General features: G+C 42.0%; 1 protein-coding gene across 1 annotated transcript in view; it reads left to right on the top strand.

Annotated features, from left to right (window-relative positions):
• Positions 1-19,293, top strand: part of LOC140210888 (copine-9-like) — a 562,459-nt gene extending 543,166 nt beyond the window's left edge. The window contains exons 19-20 of the mRNA XM_072280144.1: positions 13,143-13,216; positions 16,322-19,293. Of these exons, the coding sequence (XP_072136245.1) occupies positions 13,143-13,216; positions 16,322-16,513 (266 nt within the window). The 3' untranslated portion in view covers positions 16,514-19,293. The remainder of the gene's footprint in view (positions 1-13,142; positions 13,217-16,321) is intronic.
• The last annotated feature ends 487 nt before the right edge of the window (positions 19,294-19,780 follow it).

The following is a 19,780-nucleotide window of genomic DNA, read 5'->3' as shown; positions in this document are numbered from 1 at the left end:
GGATCCTTGCTGACAGAGGTTGGCGTGGCCGCGGTGGTGAGAATCCTTGCTGACAGAGGTTGGCGTGGCCGCGGTGGTGAGGATCCTTGCTGACAGAGGTTGGCGTGGCCGCGGTGGTGAGGATCCTTGCTGACAGAGGTTGGCGTGGCCGCGGTGGTGAGGATCCTTGCCGACAGAGGTTGGCGTGGCCGCGGTGGTGAGGATCCTTGCTGACAGACGTTGCTTTCTTGAGGCAATGCCTCATGTAGGTACTTTTGATGGTGGGAGGGAAACACATCCAAAACTTCCTTTCAACATTGCAGGCAATAACAACCCATTATGAACTAAAATGAGGCAGAAGTTCCTTGCAGGCTATTGCAATACTGATCCTTGAGACACTTCCAAGTATGGCGAAAATCTAAACAGCCAGAGGTAAATCTGGAGCAGACCAAGATTTAAGAGTAGAGTTGATGCTAACTTCTTCACTGATTATCATAAATATATACAGGCAGGATTACCACCGATAAGAATAGAACATCACAAAATAATTTTAAACCAGAAACAATTAAAAGGGTTGTGACAATAGGTCCTTTAGTTCCTCCAATTAATCTTCTTTTCCTCCAATAATTTGTCTTCTTCCTGTGCAGATTTCCCAACTTACTGTGCATTATTGCCACAATAACTTCTCGCTGTGTTTCCTGCATTTAGTTTGGAACTAGGGATGAATAAAGGCAATTTGCCCTTGTTGACTATCAGTAAGGAAATGCAGACTGTCTTTGAAGTTCATTGATAGCCTGGAGTGCTTGGTGTCTTCCTCTGCTCCCAAAAGCAGTAGGTAAAATCAGCTGGTGGCCTGTGCACAAGGTACAGTGATTTTTAGACTTTTTAATTAGATTTGTTGGCTTCAAGCCTAAGGCTGGAGTACTGTTTCAGCAGCAGCTTTCACTTGAGAATAGAGTGGTGAGGTGCTATTTTTTGTTTGTCAGTTTAGTGCAACTCTTTTGATGAAAAAGTAGTCAGCTTGGCTGCCTTCCAGCCAGACTCTCTTCTACATTTACAGGTACGATTGACAAGCAGTACAAGACTCCAATTAATCTACAGCATATGAAGGATAACCTGTCTTGGCTCTCCATCCAATATGCTGTCCATGTCCTCTTGGTGGACAGTTGGGTGGGACTATCCTGGAGGGAATTCTGCTGATAAAAGCTGTTTGAGTTTTGCACTTGTAATTGTTGCCAAGCTGCAGGTAAAATACAAGAGTTCTAGAAATATAACATTCTCCTGGTTGGATGTGGTGTTAGAAATTTGTTATTCTGCATTCACTAATTGTAAATGGGGAGGGTTGCGCTGGAGAATATCCAGCAGAGATTCAGTAGATTGTCTTCTGGGATGGAGCATTTCATTGGCCACTTTATTAGGTACACCTGCCCATTGTTGCAAGTATCTAATCAACCAATCGTGTGGCAACAACTCAGTCCATAAAAACATGCAGACATGGTCAAGAGGTCCAGTTGTTGTTCAGATTAAACATCAGAATCTTTGACTGTGGAGCAATTGTAGGTGCCAGATGGGGTAGTTTGAGTATCTCAGAAACTGCTGATCTGAGATTTTCATGCATAACAGTTTCTAGAATTTACAGAGAATGCTGTGAGAAACAGAAAAAGAACATCCAGTGAGCAGCAGTTCTGTGGGTGAAAATCCCTTTTAATGAGAGAGTTCAGAGGAGACCGCTTCAAACTGACTAGAAGTCAGCAGTAACTCAAATGGCCATGCATTACAACAGTGGTGTGCAGAAAAGCATCTCTGAATGCATAACACTTTGAAACTTGAAGTGGATAGACTACAGCAGCAGAAGACCACAAACATACACTACATGGCCACTTTGTTAGGTACTGGAGGTACCTAATAACTTGTCTATTGAATGTATATGGGGCATAGACAGGAGATGGTTTGAGGGTTTTCCTCACAAAAGTCATAAGGTTACATTCAGACGGAAGAGATTTAAAGGGGGTCTGAAAAAGGTTGTTTTCATCCAGAGGGTGTCTAAATCTGGAACACGCTGCTTGACTGGATCTTCTTGCAACATTTAAGATGTATCCAGATAGGCACTTCTACTTTCAAGCCATTGAAGAGGCTCGGTCTGTGTAAGTGGGATGATTATAGGTCAGCATGGACATTACAGGCTAAAGTGTGTGTTCTTGCATTATGGAACTCCATGTACAGTATTCAAATTGGGTTTTCTTTAAGCCACATCATGTATCAAGCCAACTCAACAAAACCATTCTCAATTTCCATAGTTACTTGACTCTTGCCCTTGTACTAGCTGGCTTTCTCTAGCACAGTGATCCCAGAGGCCTGGGTAACTAGAATGGTTCCATTTGATCTTTACTGACCTGAAGTGGGTTTTCACTTCAAGGCCGTTGTTCTCCAGGGAAGCCATCTTGTAAAAGTCTTCACATATAGCACATATAATGTAATTATGATGGTAGCAAAGCATACAATTTCAAGATAATAATATGAAAATGTAATACTAATGCAGCTGAGTGTCATGGCCTGTAAGTTGATGGTGCATGGATGTTATCCTAGAGCCATATTTCTATGAGGACGGCCCATAGCAGTTCCTGATATTGCATAGTGCAGCAGCAGACAAAGGCAATCCTGCTTGTCTTTGACCGAGCGAACACTGGAGAACAGCACCGACGAGAGTTGCTAGCCCACAACCCAACGTGGAATCCAGAGGCACTCAGCCATCTCCTGCATCTCTTTCCTTGACAGCCACAACGGGCAGCCCAGAAGTGTGATGAGTCCTGGTTCATAGCAGGCAGCTCCTCCATCAATGATCTGGAACCCTGCAGCAGCGGGAAAAACCTGATCCAAACTCCCACAGGCAAAAGAGCTTTGGAAATAGTTACCTTCCTGAGAGAGATTGACGCCTGCATTCATTCCTTGCCAAGGAATAACCAATACAAACGCAAATGTATTGAATCCTGTGCTAATATTCATGAATAGGACCCACTACTGACTCAGTGAGATTTTGCAGTGATAGAGAAATGTAGATCAGTTTAACCCCTACACACAAATATGCTTACATTTAGCAGGTAGTTAAAATGTTAGAAAATTTCAAATCTAAATCCGTCTTGGTTTTAATATGGCACATGCAGGGTAGATGAAATGAGGGACTGGTGTTTAGTCAACTCTCAGAAGGCGTGTGGGTTAGTGAAACCTTCAGGTAACACTATAATAACAAAATTTTGAAATTTGGATTTTGTGGTCTTGGATTCCCAGATCAACGTTCAAAGTAAATGTACAATCAAAGTACATATATGTCACCATATAGATCTCTGAGATCCATTTTCTTGTGGGCATACTCAATAAATCCATAATAGAACCAATGATGTGGGCAACTTATTGCCAACCGTGATCCAAGGAGTGAAACCAAATCATGTCTATGTCCATGTTTGTGGACACAAGACTCTGTCGATGCTGGAAGTCTTGAGCAACTCACACCAAATGTGGGAGGAACTCAGCCAGTGTATGGTGGCTAATAGACAGTCAGCATCTGAGGCTGAGGCCCTTCATCAGGACTGGACAGGAACAGGTCAGAAGCCAAAATAAGAAGGTGGGGGAAGGAGAGGAGTACAAGGTAAAAGGTGAGGGGGAAAGGGGTGGGTGGGTGGGAGAGGGGTTTAAAGTAAGAAGGGGATGGGTGGAAGAGGTAAAGGGCTGAAGAAAAAGGAATCTAATAGGAGAGGACAGTGTCCATGGAAGGAGGAAGGGAATGTTTCTTAAAGTACTGCATCTGTGTATGTGTATATCCTCCACTGAGTGTTTAGTAATTTGTTTTTTGCATGCATGTGTATGTGTGTGATTGTGGATATTGTGCGCTGATGAGGGGAAGTAGATGTTGTGTTCTTGGTGTGCCTGTGAACAGAAGAATATTACCTACTAATGCGGCTGTAGATGACACATCACTCACCCCTGTTCTACCATCCAAAAGCTTGACTCAACTTTGGTGCATTGTCTTCATATACTCTGATTCCCCTAAAATTGTGTCTGTGCATGTGTGCGAGTGTGTGTGTGTGTGTGTGTGTGTGTGTGTGTCTGTGCATACATGTGTGTATATTTATGTGTGTGTATGTGCACACGTGTGTGTGTAATGACTGTCTGTCCGTCTATGTGTATGTATGTGTGTGAACGTGTAATGAGTGCGTGTGTCCATCTGTATGTATGTGTGTGTGTGTGTGTGTGTGTGTGTGTGTGTGTTTGCATGTGTGAGCACTTAATCTGCTTGTGTAATGTGTGTGCGTGTGTTTTGTGCTTTTGTTTGTGTAGTTGAAAGTTATATGATATACAGATGGGATTCAAATCTCTGGTTACTGGCACTCAATATCTAAATTGTGCATAATTCGGAGTAGGTGTCACAGTAACCCTGATGAATGGAATATAGAACTTCACCTGGGGGTGGTGATCATAATAATGATGTTCCTTGAATAGGAATTTGAAAAGAAACAAAAAGATGATCATTTTATCTGGGACACCACCGTAGTGTGGCAGTTAAAACTGCACTATTACAGTTTGGGGTGCAGGAATTGAACTTTGAACAGTTGGGCCAGAAGGACCTGTTCAGCATCATTTCTCTAAATAAAAATAGATTTCTGTTCGATTTTTCAGGAGACTTGATTATTTCCCCTCAGCATCATTTAACACCAGTCATTTATTATATACACTTATCACTTGGTCAGGAACTGGAGTTCTATTAAGATAAGAAAGAAGATGCCATCAAGTCTAAATTATTTGTACCTGCTGTCGCTGTGTAAACTGGCAAGTTGGGTTCGAACATCCAAATATGTTGCCCTAAGGAAATCCATAATGTGGCAGGAGAGGCCCAGAGCAAGCCTCTTTTGTGGTTTCCACAGACACCAGCTGAACGTGTTTGCACTGTCCCAGGAGGCCCTCAGCTGAAGGTTGTCTCCATGGTGTCCCTGAGTAGCTCCAAATGACATCTGCTTTGCCATCTGTGTGGAATTCCGTCTCCCTGACTATTGTCTTTTAATAGACGTGCAGAAACTTTTTTGCTTCATCTACCAAAGTATTTAACAAATCTAACAGAAGTAGAGAAATTTATTCATTAACTATTAGAATTTGCCTTTTTTAACTGAGGTTTGATGTCTGTGAATTGCCCCACTTCAATTTATCATGTTTCACACCTCTGATTTGGAGGAGTCAATTAGGAAACAGCTTGATAATAAAGCAAAATTGTGGTCTATAAGTAAAACAAAATATAACGTTTGACCATTATTACAAGCACTAAGAAAAAGACTAGGGAGTTCTTTCAGCCAGGAACAGATTTTTTCCTCTTACCACCCATGCTTCTTGCTCTCTCCTAATTCCACCCCAACAAATTTAGAGTGTTTTCTTGTTTTAAAAAAGCTGGAACAGTACCAGACATCAATATTATTTGCAGAAAATTCCTCAGTTATGGAAATATACCAAAGGGACTGCATTATATTGCTCTTTGATCTCTAGAGTATCCTGGAATTGTTGGTTCCAGGAGGCCAGTGCTTCTCCATCTGCCAATCATTTCCAATCCCTTACCCCCCACCCTCTCTCTTCCCGTCTCATTTGCTTACCAATAGATTGCTTCGATCACATCATCAACAACTTGAAACCAATACCCCTCCCAGCCTTTTGATGAGCCTTTGGCAGCCCACCCTTTCTATACTCATCCCTCCATCTGCAGAGTTCACCTACATTTCTTCTGTCTGCAGACTCCATGTCCTCACCAAGCCTCCAGCTGCAACCTACATTCACTCTCCGTCCTCCTCTAATCCCTGGAGGCCACTAAATTCTGAAAGAAATTTGTCAATCCTCCACCCTGCCCTTCAAGTTAATATCAAACACAGGGAACTCTAGTGAAAGCAAAACACCATAAAAGTTTCTGATTGGAAATAAAATAAGTATTTGAAGAAAAATTTTAAAAAACAGTTTTGAGGAAAGGGGAATGGTACTGAATTTTAATTATTAACCTGAGAAATTCTATTAACAGGTTTACCAGGATATAGAGACCTTGTGTTCCATGAGATCAATCTCCATTGTTTGCACAGACCTCCCTGCCTCCATTTGCTCATTTATGGTTATTTTTACTCTTGCATACCTTGATAGTGGCTTGCAAGATTTAACCAAGCTTATTCAAATAAATTCATCATTTCATATTTCCGATATCCAGAAAAATATCATGGTCCTACTAATTGGTGAATTGATTGTTAGTTGATTTCTTGGCTAATTAATCCTGCATTTAGCTATATTCGATACCTACTGCTGCCTTTGCTCAAAGGAAGAATCAAACCTGTTTTGTGCTGGCTTCTGGAAATCAATAGGTCACAGACTGAGGTAATTAGAAAAGACTCAATCCATGTAACTTAGTAAGAAGAGCTGTCTCCTTTTTGAGACACACTGATCCTTTATTTTGAGAGAAAATATTCTGTTTATTTTGATTGAGCAATCTGAAGAGAATACATTCATATGTTTTAAAAATGAATAAAAGGTGCCACGGTAGAGTAGTGGTTGGTACGACATTACAGCTTAGGGCATTGGTGTTCAATCCCAGCATCCTCTGTAAGGAGTTTGCACGTCCTCCCCACGGACATGAGCTTTTTCTGGGACTTCCAGTTTCTTACCACAGTCCAAAGATATACAAGTTAGTAGATTAATTGGTCATTGTAAATTATCCTGTGATTAGTCTAGGGTTAAGTCAGGGATTGCTAGCAGCAGAACTCAAAGGACTGGAAGGATGGTGAATTATTTATCCAGAGGATGGTGAATCTGTGGAATTTATTGCCACAGTCAGCTGTGGAGACCAAATCATTGGGCATATTTAAAGGGGAGGTGATAGTTTCTTGATTAGTAAGTAATGGTGTCAAAGGTTACAAGGAGAAGGCAGGAGATTAGGGTTGAGAGGAAAAATAAAACAGCCATGATCAAATGGCAGAGCAGATTCAATAGCTGAATGGCTTAATTCATTTCCTTTTTCTTAAATTCAAGATCAAATTCTATTATCATTCAACAATACAATACTGCACGAAAGTCTAGATACATGTGCCACAGTACTGAACATGAACATAGCCAAACAAAATAGTGTTCATCCACTGCCAATGTACTAAACATATTACCAACAGCACACCACACAGCCCAAATAGCACATATGATTATGAATTCAGAAAAACATCTGAAGCAGCTGGTCCAGCTTGTTCTTCTCTGACTGAAGACTAGAGGGCAGCACCAAGTGACCATCAGAGGTCAAAACTGAGCAAACAGCAGAGGGTAGCACTGAGCAAACACTGGAGGACAGACAAACTGGAGGGTCCATCTCCCAACCCAGAATGGTTTCCTGTACCCACAGAAGTCTTTTCCACACTGTCTTGGAGCCTCCTCCTCCCGGGTGACTACAACAGGTGACCCAGCTGCCGAGACCTAGTCTTCGCCAGAACCATTTTAATGCAACTTTCCTGCCATTGGTTTTTCCACAGAAACAGTGAACTGGACTTGCTGTATTCTCTATTACCAACGTCTGAACGGGCTTGTGATCACAATATAAACATCCAAGAGGGTGACTTGTACCTTTTTTTGGACCATGCGCTATCCAACGGTACACAACAGGACCAGGCGCCACACAACAGACCATGTGCTATCCAACGGTACACAACAGGACCAGGCGCCACACAGCAGACCATGCGCTATCCAACGGTACACAACAGGACCAGGCGCCACACAACAGACCATGCGCTATCCAACGGTACACAACAGGACCAGGCGCCACACAACAGACCATGTGCTATCCAACGGTACACAACAGGACCAGGCGCCACACAGCAGACCATGCGCTATCCAACGGTACACAACAGGACCAGGCGCCACACAGCAGACCATGCGCTATCCAACGGTACACAACAGGACCAGGCGCCACACAGCAGACCATGCGCTATCCAACGGTACACAACAGGACCAGGCGCCACACAGCAGACCATGCGCTATCCAATGGTACACAACAGGACCAGGCGCCACACAGCAGACCATGCGCTATCCAACGGTACACAACAGGACCAGGCGCCACACAGCAGACCATGCACCATCCAACGGTACACAACAGGACCAGGCGCCACACAGCAGACCATGCGCTATCCAACGGTACACAACAGGACCAGGCGCTATCCAACGGTACACAACAGGACCAGGCGCCACACAGCAGACCATGCGCTATCCAACGGTACACAACAGGACCAGGCGCCACACAGCAGACCATGCACTATCCAACGGTACACAACAGGACCAGGCGCCACACAGCAGACCATGCGCTATCCAACGGTACACAACAGGACCAGGCGCCACACAGCAGACCATGCGCTATCCAACGGTACACAACAGAACCAGGCGCCACACAACAGACCATGCACTATCCAATGGTACACAACAGGACCAGGCGCCACACAGCAGACCATGCGCTATCCAACGGTACACAACAGGACCAGGCGCTATCCAACGGTACACAACAGGACCAGGCGCCACACAGCAGACCATGCGCTATCCAACAGTACACAACAGGACCAGGCGCCACACAACAGACCATGCACTATCCAATGGTACACAACAGGACCAGGCACCACACAACAGACCATGCACTATCCAATGGTACACAACAGGACCAGGCGCCACACAACAGACCATGCGCTATCCAACGGTACACAACAGGACCAGGCGCCACACAACAGACCATGCGCTATCCAACGGTACACAACAGGACCAGGTGCCACACAGCAATGGCACGCAATGAGTCCAGCTCCATCGCTGTTGAACAACTCACTGATGGGATAGTCCTGCAGAACTTGATGTTTCTAGTATCCAGCTGTGACATGCAATTGTAAAAAAGATGTACGAAATGAAAATATACAGTACACCTTTGATTGGACACGCAGTGGCTGATGTGTCTGAGCATATTGCCATCTACCATTCCAGACTCTAAAAACCTGGAAAAGATGGAACGGGGACATAATCCTGGATCTGTCAGAATATAGAACAGTACAGCACAGGATCGAGCTCTTCAGCCCCCAGTGAGGAACTAATTAAATACTTAGCTGAGCTAATTCATTGTATCGAAGCAATTCACTCCATCCTACTCATTCACGAAGAAACAATCTCAGTCAGAATTCCCCACACGTTCTTGTTCCTATCTAAAAGCCTCTACTGCACGAGCCTCCAGAATCAGGTTTATTGTTGTTTTGTAGCAGCAGTGCAGAGCAGGCAGAACAAATTATGGAACATTACAATTGTAAATAAATAACGCAAAAGAAGAAAAGTGAGTTGAGTCTTTCCAGAATTTTAGTATGATGGATTTGGTTCTGAGCTGTTAAATTAGCTCAAGGTTACCTGTTTCAAGAGTTTAAAATGTTGTTGGATTTTGTCAGACCTGAACAGGCGAGCACCTCCTAGCCTCCTCTCAGCTCACAGGAGTCACCTATCACTCATTTCCAACTTACTTACTGCAGCCTATTTAAACCCAGCTCTCATCTACAGTCCTTGTTCACCGCCAAACCAGCCAGCCTCAGCCGTTTGCTCTTGACCTTTCAGTTACCTGTGTTTAGTATCTGTTCTCTCTTATTTTGTGGCCCCTTGTGCCTTGTTATTTTTGCAGTCCATCATTAACGTTATTGATCATGGCTGAATTGTCTCCGCTGTTCTGCTTTAGGGTCAAACTTCCACCACATTCCCTGACAGAATTTTCTCTGCTTTTGCAAAATCTCATTGAATCAAGAGTTTCCTTGTTGTGAATGATTTTGCTGGAGCACAGTAAGTTTGCTTCCGACTTAGTTCTTCCTTGGGCAACATCTGCACCTACTCCTTGCTATCTGCTGGCCGGTCTTAATCGCTCTGCTCATATTGGAGAGATGTAATACATGCCAAGATGTTTTAGACTCAGAGTGAGTGGCTCAAGGTTGCTATCTGAGTGTGAATCACTGAAAATTATCATTCTCCTTCCATCCACAATAAAACAGCACTGCACAAGGAAATTCCGTCAGTGAGAAAATGTGTGAGATTGACGGGGTTATCCTTGTGGAAGAGAGCACAGTTCTGTTTATTAATGTTTATTTTGTGCTGACTTGTTTTTGTGTTGGGACTGAAGTGATAGCAACATAGTCACTGACAGAGGGATTCAAAGGAAGGGTAAATGAATTATGGGGGTTGCAGTTATTGGTCAGAAAAGAGCTTATTCAGGTTTTCATCATGTTTTCTCTTCATCCTCTGCCTCAACTAGAAGCAGTGGGCATCTGGTGGAAAGAACTAGAGATGATGAGATCATGCAACACTATGAATCTTAGATTAGATTAGATTTTGATTTTGATTTATTTTTGAAACGCACGTCAAAGCATACACTCTCAGTGGCCTCTTTATTAGGTACATCTGTACACATGCTTGTTAATGCAAATGTCTAATCAGCCAATCATGTGGAGGCAATTCAATGCATAAAAGCATGCAGACATAGCCAAGAGGTTCAATTGTTGTTCAGGACAAACATTAGAATGTGATCTAAATGACTTTCACCGTAGAATGATTGTTGGTGCCAGATAATGTGGCTTAAGCATCTCACAAATTGTTGATCTCCCTGGACTTTCATACACACTCCCTAGAGTTTACAGAGAATGTTGTGAAAAACAAAAACCATCCAGTGAGTGGCAGCTCTGTGGGTAACAAATGTCTTGTTAATGAGAGAGGTCAGAGGAGAATGGCTAGACTGGTTCAAGCTGACGGGAAAGCAACACTAACAAAGGTAACCTCTGATATGCAGAAGAGCATCTCTGAATACACAAAAATGTCGAACCTTGAAACGGATGGGGTACAGCAGCAGAAGCCCAGGTACAAACATTCAGTGGCCACTTTATAAGGTATAGGAGATACCTAATAAAGTGGCCACTGAATGTACAGTGAAATGTGCCACTTATGTTAACAACCAACACATTCAGAGATGTATTGGGATCAGCTCACCACTATTGCCATGCTTCTTGTGCCAGCATTGCAGAGCAGCACAGACCACTCCCTCTGTTCCTGCTGACAAACGTAGAACCCTTCCTGAGAGGTCTAAGCCTAAAAGACAATGTTACAGCATCCCAATGAGCTGTTCTATCACTTTGGTTGTCTGTATACTGTGTTGTCTATGGGTAATCTGTTTTGGCCAATATCTGCCCTTGGATTTAACTCAAATGCAGCTGCAACAGTGGACTGTTGCAGAGTGGAGGCAATGTGGCTTTTGCACTTTTCAATGTAAAACATGAGCAGTGAACTATGCAGGAAATTGCATAGATTTATATTATCCTGTATAGGTCACTACCTTTGTTCATGATGCATCTGGAGGGACTGGAAACCCTACCAGTTGCAGTATTGAATTGAATTGACTTTATTACTCACATCCTTCATATACATGAAGAATAAAAATCTTTATGTTACATCTCCGTCTAAATGTGCAATGTGCAATTTATAGTAATTTATAATAAATAGTATGTACAACAGGACAGTCAATATAACATAGAAATACAGTTGTGTCAGCATAAAGGAGTATAGGAGGATGTTGACATGTCACCTATTAAGGTGCTCAGCAAGCATTCAGTGGAGCCAGAATTGGAATCAGATTTAACATCACTGATGCATGTCATGAAATTTGTTGCTTTGCGGTAGCAGTACAGTGCAATATATATAAAATACTATAAGTTACAATAAAAATAAATAAATAGATAAATAATGCAAAAGATAGCGAAATACTGAGGTAGGGTTTATGGGTTCATGATCCATTCAGAAATCTGGTGTTGGAGGGGAAGAAGCTATTCCTCAAATGTTGAGTGTCTGTCTTCATGCTCCTGCAGCTCCTCCATTTTGGTAGTATTAAGAAGAAGGCATGTCCTGCATAGTGAGGGTTCATGATGGATGCCACCTTTCTGAGGCATTACCTTTTGAAAAAGTCCTCGATGGTGGGAGGCTAGTGCCCCGATGGAGATTGCTGTGTTTATAACCCTCAGCAACTTTTTCCAATCTTGTGCATTGGCATCTGAATGACAGACAGTGATGCAACCAGTCAAAATGCTCCCCTTGGTATATCTGGAAAACTTTGGTAGAGCTATTGGTGACATACCAAATCTCCTCAAACTCTTAATGAAATATAGTACTGTTGTGCCTTCTTCATAATTGCATCAATATGTTGGGCCAAGGATAGATCTTCCAACATTTTGATACCCTGAATTTGAAGCTTTCCACTGCTGACCCATGGGGAAGACTGCAGCTCTCTCAAAGCTGCATGTTCTCTTTTGCTTGACTCTAGTGATAAGGGGAAACAGTCAGCTGTCTTTCAGAAGAGATCCTCTATGACCTGACACTATGTTGCACAGAGTTGCACGATATTGCAAACATCTCCATCTGGAAAATGTCAGATACACATAAGGTCATTGTCATGGTCACCTTGACTACACCTGGAAATGATGACTTCCTGCTTGTTCTAAGACAGAATCATACAGCCCCGAAACGGTCCTTTCAGCCCAACTCGTCCTTACTGATCAAGGTGCTCAGTTAAGCTAGTCTCAGCATTTGATCCATATGCCTCTAAACTTTTCCTGTCCTTGGGATCACAATTGTGGCCGTGGTAGGTGGCACATCACCAAGGATGCAAGCAAGTGAGGAAACTGAACGCATTTCTTTTCGTGACATTCCACAGCTTCCCTTTGTCCTTTGAAATGAGATCCAGAACTTGGAGTGAGACCAGAAAAGTAGTTACATTATACTTGATGGTTGTTGGTACATTTTAAAGCTGTTTCCATCCAGTGCTTTAGCCAAAGTTTCAGCTGTGAGAATGGATCTTGTACTGAAATGGAAATCTGATATTCCCTTAATTGGAGACTGGTGAAATAATATGTATTGTGTTGGATGAATTTTAATCAAATTCAGCAATTCCTTTGGTGTCATCTACACTGTGACATTTATGTGATTCCATCCTGAAAGGTAGTTGGTTAATATTAGAGATATATGAGAGATGAACTTTGCTGGTAAAAAATACAATAAATATCATTTTCATGAGGTAGCTGTGGTCAGGGAGGGAAATAAAATCCTCTCATTTATCTGCTCTTTTACAGCAATGGAGGAGCTCGATGGGGATGAAATTCGAATCTCCTCCAGGGGCCGTTATGCAGAACGTGATATTGTCCAGGTTAGAAGTGTTATTCTGAGGATGTGATGTTCATGTCACTACATAACCAATGGAAATATATCACAAACTAGCAACACCACCATTAATAACCCCAAGTATAAATGCCAGATTGTCCACAATGAAAAGTAAGCCAATTTTAAAAGAGAGGCATTGATCCTATGGATAGTCAGAGGCTTTTTCCCAGGGCTGAAATAGCTGCCACAAGAGGACACAGGTTTAAGGTGCTTGGGAGTAGGTACAGAGAAAATGTCAGGGGTAAGTTTTTTTTTACGCAGCACGTGGTGAGTGCGTGGAATGGGCTGCCGGTAACAGTGGTGGAGGCAGATACAATAGGGTCTTTTAAGAGACTCCTGGATAGGTACATGGAGCTTAGAAAAATAGAGGGCTATGGGTAACCCTAGTAATTTCTGAGGAAGGGACATGATTGGCACAACTTTGTGGGCCAAAGGGCGTGTATTGTGCTGTAAGTTTTCTATGTTTCTATGTTTCTAGTATCAGCCCTCTTGTATAAAATAGATAAATAATGGATGGCTTGCAATGGATTTGATGCAGTAACTGGCCTTTGTGCTTGTTGTCTGTGACCCTTGTCACATTATTGCCTCGCTCACTGAGCATTCTCAATTGGCCTCACATCTCAGAGAAAGAAAAACTTTTCATTTGTAAAATCAGATTCACTGTTTTATTGGTGCGAACAATTTAATTCCTGCATTCAGGAAAATGTGGGCCATTGATGGTTGTGTATGTAATTGTCAAGGTAAGGAGCTACCTTCTTTAGAAGAGAGGAGCAGAAATTCCTTTAGCCAGAGGTGGTGGACCTGTGGAGTTCATTGCCACAGACAGCAATGTAGGCCAAGCCATTGGGTATATTCAAAGCCAAAATTGATAGATTCTTCATTAGTAAAGGCATCAAAAGTGCATTTGAAAATTTGACCAAGGCTTTTGAGCAAAAACAGGGAGACATACCTGGAAACTGATTGAGAAAATATGGTCTACCACTGTGCTTCGAGATAGCCAGGAGCAAAGAAATGGTAGACTTGTCTGCAGATGTTGAAGCTGCAAAACATATTTCAGTGAGAGAGCATTGAAGAACGTTGGCCAAATTATCATCAAGCAAGAGTAGTTATATCTAAACTTTAGAATTATTATGCAAAATGACAAATATAACAAAGTGTAAAAACTGTCTGAGCTACTGATGGATATTAAATGGAACAAGCACATAGAGACTGGAAACAAACTGCAGAACTAAACAGTGATTAAACAACAGGAAGCCTTTGAAGAAGAGATTGTTCAGGTAGACCTTCAATGGATTTCCATAGGGGAAAGAAATGACATCTAATGTTGAAAGCCCTTGAATAACTAAAGACAAAGAGATTATATGAAAGAGGAAAAGGAGGTTTCTAAAGTCTGCATGCTATACTATGCAGAGCCAAAAATGGGGTTGGAGGTGTCCAAGAAAGAGAATAGGAAAGGCTTTAGAGGATGAGTGGCTAACATGAAAGGGAAGCCTTTAATAAAGAAATTATGGATATTTAGTGCAGTCAAAGGAAAGATTGACTCAATTATCAATGAAAGGGAGATAGACTCATGGCAAAGACCATGGCCAAGGTGCAAAATGAACACCACATCTGTCTTTAGCTGAGAAAAGTATGCTGCCAACATAACGGCCCAAGAGTTAGCAGTAAGACTACTGAATAGGATCACATAAAAATGGTTGTGTTTAAAGGCAGCCAGTCCTCCAACAGGTACATTCCTACTCTGAGAAGGAGACTATGGAACAAAGGAAAACTAGAAATTGTGTAAGTGATGGCCATAATCTTCCACCCATTTAAGAAAAGGAAGAGGAACAAATCTGTAATTTGTCTTCAATAATAAAGATTTAAGTTCCTTGGCACTACCACCTATGTCCAAAGAAAAATATATAGGGGCATATGAAAATAATGGGTTTTTAACATTCATTTCTCCTGAGCAGCTATATTGGAGAAAGAGAAAATGGTCTGTGGAAATGTTAACGAGGACACTGTATGGCCTATAGTGAGAGTACAAGGGAGAGACAGTTTAAGGAAAAAGCATAGAATAGTACAGTACAATACATGCCCTTCAGCCCTCGCATATTTTAACTTACTCCCAGATTAAATTAACTCTTCCATCCCACAAAGCTCTTCATTTACCTTTCACTCTCATGCCTATCTAAGAGTTTCTTAACTGTCCCTGACGTATCTGACTCTACCACCAGTCCTGGCAGTGCATTCCATGCACTTACCACTCTCTCTGTAAAAAAAACTTCATTATGACATTCCCACTGAACTTTAATCACCCTAAAATTATATCCTCTCATATTAGCCATTGCCACCCAGGGAAAAAAGTCTCTAGCTGTCCACTCTATTTATGCCTCATATCACCTTATATTCCTCTATCACGTCACCTCTCATCATCCTGAGAGAGTCAAATGATAAGATCTCCATGAAAGTATCTGAGAAAAATGGCAGCTCCAACTTGCCTCATGTCTACCCATAAAAACTTGGAGCTGAAGACTTAACTGTTATGCTAAAGTTCACCTCTGCTGTGCAGTCCAGTGAACACGCTTGAGGTAAAAGGCTCGATGTACTGCTTCAGTGGCAGCACCAACAGGAGCTGAAAGAATTTACTGATATAGATAGGGAAAATGCAAGCAGGCTTTTTCCACTGAAATTGGGTGCAATTAGAACTAGAGATCACAAGTTAAGGATGAAAAGTGAAATGGTTTAAGGGGAACAGCTTCACTCAGAGGATGTGAGAGTGTGAACTGATCTGTCAACAGAAGTGTTGGATGTGGGTTTGACTTCAACATTTAAGAGATATTTAGATAGGTACATGGATGGGAGGGTTATGGGGAGCTAAATTCTGGGTATAGGTTGATGGGATGAGGCAGAATAATAGCTCAGCATGGACTAGATGGGTCAAAGGGCTTGTTCCTGCCTGTAATGCTCTTTGACTCTATTACTCTAATTCAAGGCAGAAGAAATAAATGAAATATTGATGACCACTCTGTTCAAGTGTGCTCTAAAGTCTCTTTTTGACATGCTACTCACATCAGTTTTATCTCCATTGCTCTGACCTCTTTTTCAGTTCGTCCCATTCCGAGATTATGTTGATCGCTCTGGAAACCAGGTTTTGAGTATGGCCCGGCTCGCAAAGGATGTTTTAGCAGAAATCCCAGATCAGCTGCTGTCCTACATGAAGACAAGAGATATAAAGCCACGGCCAGCCCCCCACTCTTACACACCTGCCTCACAGCAATCATTTCGCACAAGGATCTGAGCGAATGCACTCTCTCTTTGATCAATGTATTTATAGACTGCTTTTAATATTGGAACTTCTAAGTATACAAGTTTAAGAGAGCAAGTGGGAGAGAGAGAGAGAGAGAGAGAGTGAGAGAGAGAGAGAGATGAAGAATTGAACTTGCCTCTGTTCCATTTAGAAATATTGACCATATTTATTCCAGCTGCTGATGTCATCATTGTCTTCATGTGTGACTGAATGGAAATTATGGAAACTTGCTCGATGAGGTCCATTAATCACTTCAGGTTTATGGCATGGTTACAGCTACATCTTCCAGGTCTCTTAACTCAGACAAAATTTCATTCTGTGCTAATCTGTCCTGCTTTGAGCTGCCACAAATAATAACACTCTCGCCCTCCAGTTGCCTGTAAATGAGCTTTCAGTGTTACTATCATATTTGTTCAAACAATGGTGTTGATGGTAACCTCCATTGTTGCTACATTGTAAAGCTGGGTTCTATAATCGGTATTTGACAGAGGCAGTTGAGGACCGATATCTTTTTCTTGATAAATTAGTATTGATTTTGTATTTCATTGCAATCAATGTCTTCTGCAGAGCAGAGAAATCTAATGGGTGGGAAAGTAAGCTTCCAAGTTCTTTCAGCCTTGACTATAAACACTGCAGACCAAATCCCCCTTGGGATAAACTTTGAAAGCACCAGCTTAGTCTTCAAGCACCAGACAGTTATCCTTATGGTTCTAGTGAAACTTGAGTACCTACAGATTGATACAAAAATATCAAGCACAAAGTCAAACTAAATTTATTATCAAAGTATGGATATTTCACCATATACTACCTGGCGATTCATTTTGTTTCAGGCATTTATAAGAAAATAAAGAGATACAATAGAATTTATGAAAAACTACACATCAACAAAGACTGACAAACTCTGTACAATACAGAATCAGAGTCAGGTTTAATATCACTGACCATGTAGTGCAATACCTTAAAATTATTATAAATTACAATGATAAATATATATAAAATTAAATTAAATAAGTCGTGCAAAAAGAGAGCAAACATAGTGAGGTAGTGGGTTGTTTCGTTGTCCGCTCAGAAATCTGATGGCAGAGGGGAAGAATCTGTACCTAAGACAATGAGTGTGGCTCTTCAGGTTCCTGTACCTCCTCCTCAATGCTGGTAATGAGAAGAGGGAATGCCCTTAGTGATGGGCATCCTTAATAGTGAATGCCACCATTTTGTTGAAAGAGTACTCGGTGCTGGGGAGGCTAGTGCCCAAGATGGAGTTCGCTTTTTCCTGACCCTGTGCAATGGTCCCTCCATACCGTTTAGTGATGCAACCACTGACGATCCATGAAAATATGTCACTAGGGAGTACCTAACCTTTCTTCGAGTTCATCTACAGCAGGGTTTTCATCAGTGTATTAGGCCTGAATTGTTGCCATTCATATTGTTTAGATCCCTTGTTATTTTTAATTGCCCATGCACATTGTCATCCCCAATGCAGAAAACCCTTATCTAGTTCTGTTTGCCAGTATTACTGTGTAAGCAGCCGCTGGGTGATCCTCGGGTATGTTGTGCCGGTTTGAACTCAGCATCATCCCATGGCTTTCTGAAATCATCAGTGTGCCTTTCCCACTCCACGATGAGAATGTGAAGTGCCACCACACTCCGTTCAACATGTTGATAATAGAAGAATGAGTGGGGGAGATCTCATTGAAACCTATCAAATATTGAAAGGACTAGATAGAGTGTATGTGGAGAGGATGGGCAAGTCTAGGACCAAAGGGCACAGCTTCAGAAAAGAGAGACATCCTTTAGAATGGAAGGGAGGAGGTATTTCTTTAGTCAGAGAGTAGTGAAATTCATTGCAACAGATAGCTGTAGAGGCCGAGTATCGGGTATACTTAAAGTGGAGTTGGTAGATTCTTGATTAGTAAAGGTATCAATGATAATGGAGTCAAGCAGGAAAATAGAGTTGTGAGGGAAAATAAATAGTTATAGTCATAGTCATAATCATACTTATATGGATCCCGGAGGAAACTGGTTTTCATTACAGTTGTACCATAAATAATTAAATAGTAATAAAACCATAAATAATTCAATAGTAATGTAAATTATGCCAGGAAATAAGTCCAGGACCAGCCTATTGGCTCAGGGTGTCTGACCCTCCAAGGGAGGAGTTGTAAAATTTGAATGGTGGAGTAGACTCAATGGGCCAAATGGCTGAATTCTTCTCATTTGCCTTATGGCCTTACGATGCTCCAGTGCTCTGTATAAATCTTATTGTCACATTTCTGTTATCTTAAATTTCATCCTTTACCAAACCAAGAGGGCAGACAGAACATTACTGGAATAATTTCCTCCTTTCATCACAGCCCGATGGCTCTCACATTAAGTTTTTATGAAATGCAAAGTCAAAGCCCTAAACTATAACATGGAATCAGAGAATACGCAGAAGGTCAGGCAGCATTGGAAACAAATATCACAGACTGAAAACCAGGAAGCAGCCTGATCTACACATAAAAATGCTGGAAGAACTCAGCAGGTCAAGCAACATCTATGGAATTGAATAGACAGTCGATGTTTTTGGATAAGAATTTTCTTCATGACTTGAAAGGAAGTGGGAAGATGCCAGAATAAAAAGGTGGAGGATGGGAAAGAGGACAAGCTAGAAAGTGATAGGTGAAGCCAGATGTGTGGGAAAGGTAAAGGGCTGGAGAAGAAGGAATCTGATAGGAGAGGAGAGTGGACCACAGGTAAAAGGGAAGAAGGAAGGGCACCAGAGGGAGGTGAGAAGTGGTAAGAGGCCAGAATGGGGAATATAAGAAAAGGGAAGGGGGGGGGGAAGAAAAAATAATTACCAGAAGGAAAAATTATGTTCATGCCATCAGGTTGGAGGCTATCTAGATCCACAACGTGATCTGTGGTGTATTTACAGTAATCTCCTTTTGGAGTTTGGGTAGTTTGCAGTTTCAATTCTACTGCAATAGAATGTGTTGGAACTCCACTACGCTATCTGTCGATGCTGCCTAATCCCTCTGTTTGTGCATTCAAAGTGTTTTGTGGTAACCTGTCTGAAATGTGTTTTTTGGATATTCAAGAATGCCGCTGTTCGGGTGCATTTCCAATTCATAACCACAACTGTAGGACCACACTGTTTTGTCAATGGTTAATGTTCCCCTGTGGATTGGCACCACACGTGCATCATACAGAACACTGCTACAGAGCTCTGTGGAAGCTACAATCTTGTCTGACTGATAAAGGTCATACTTGTCATCTCTC

This window comes from Mobula birostris, chromosome 16 (genome assembly GCF_030028105.1).
Source record: "Mobula birostris isolate sMobBir1 chromosome 16, sMobBir1.hap1, whole genome shotgun sequence".
Taxonomy (NCBI): Eukaryota; Metazoa; Chordata; class Chondrichthyes; order Myliobatiformes; family Myliobatidae; genus Mobula; species Mobula birostris.
This window is presented reverse-complemented; position numbering and strand designations above follow the sequence as displayed.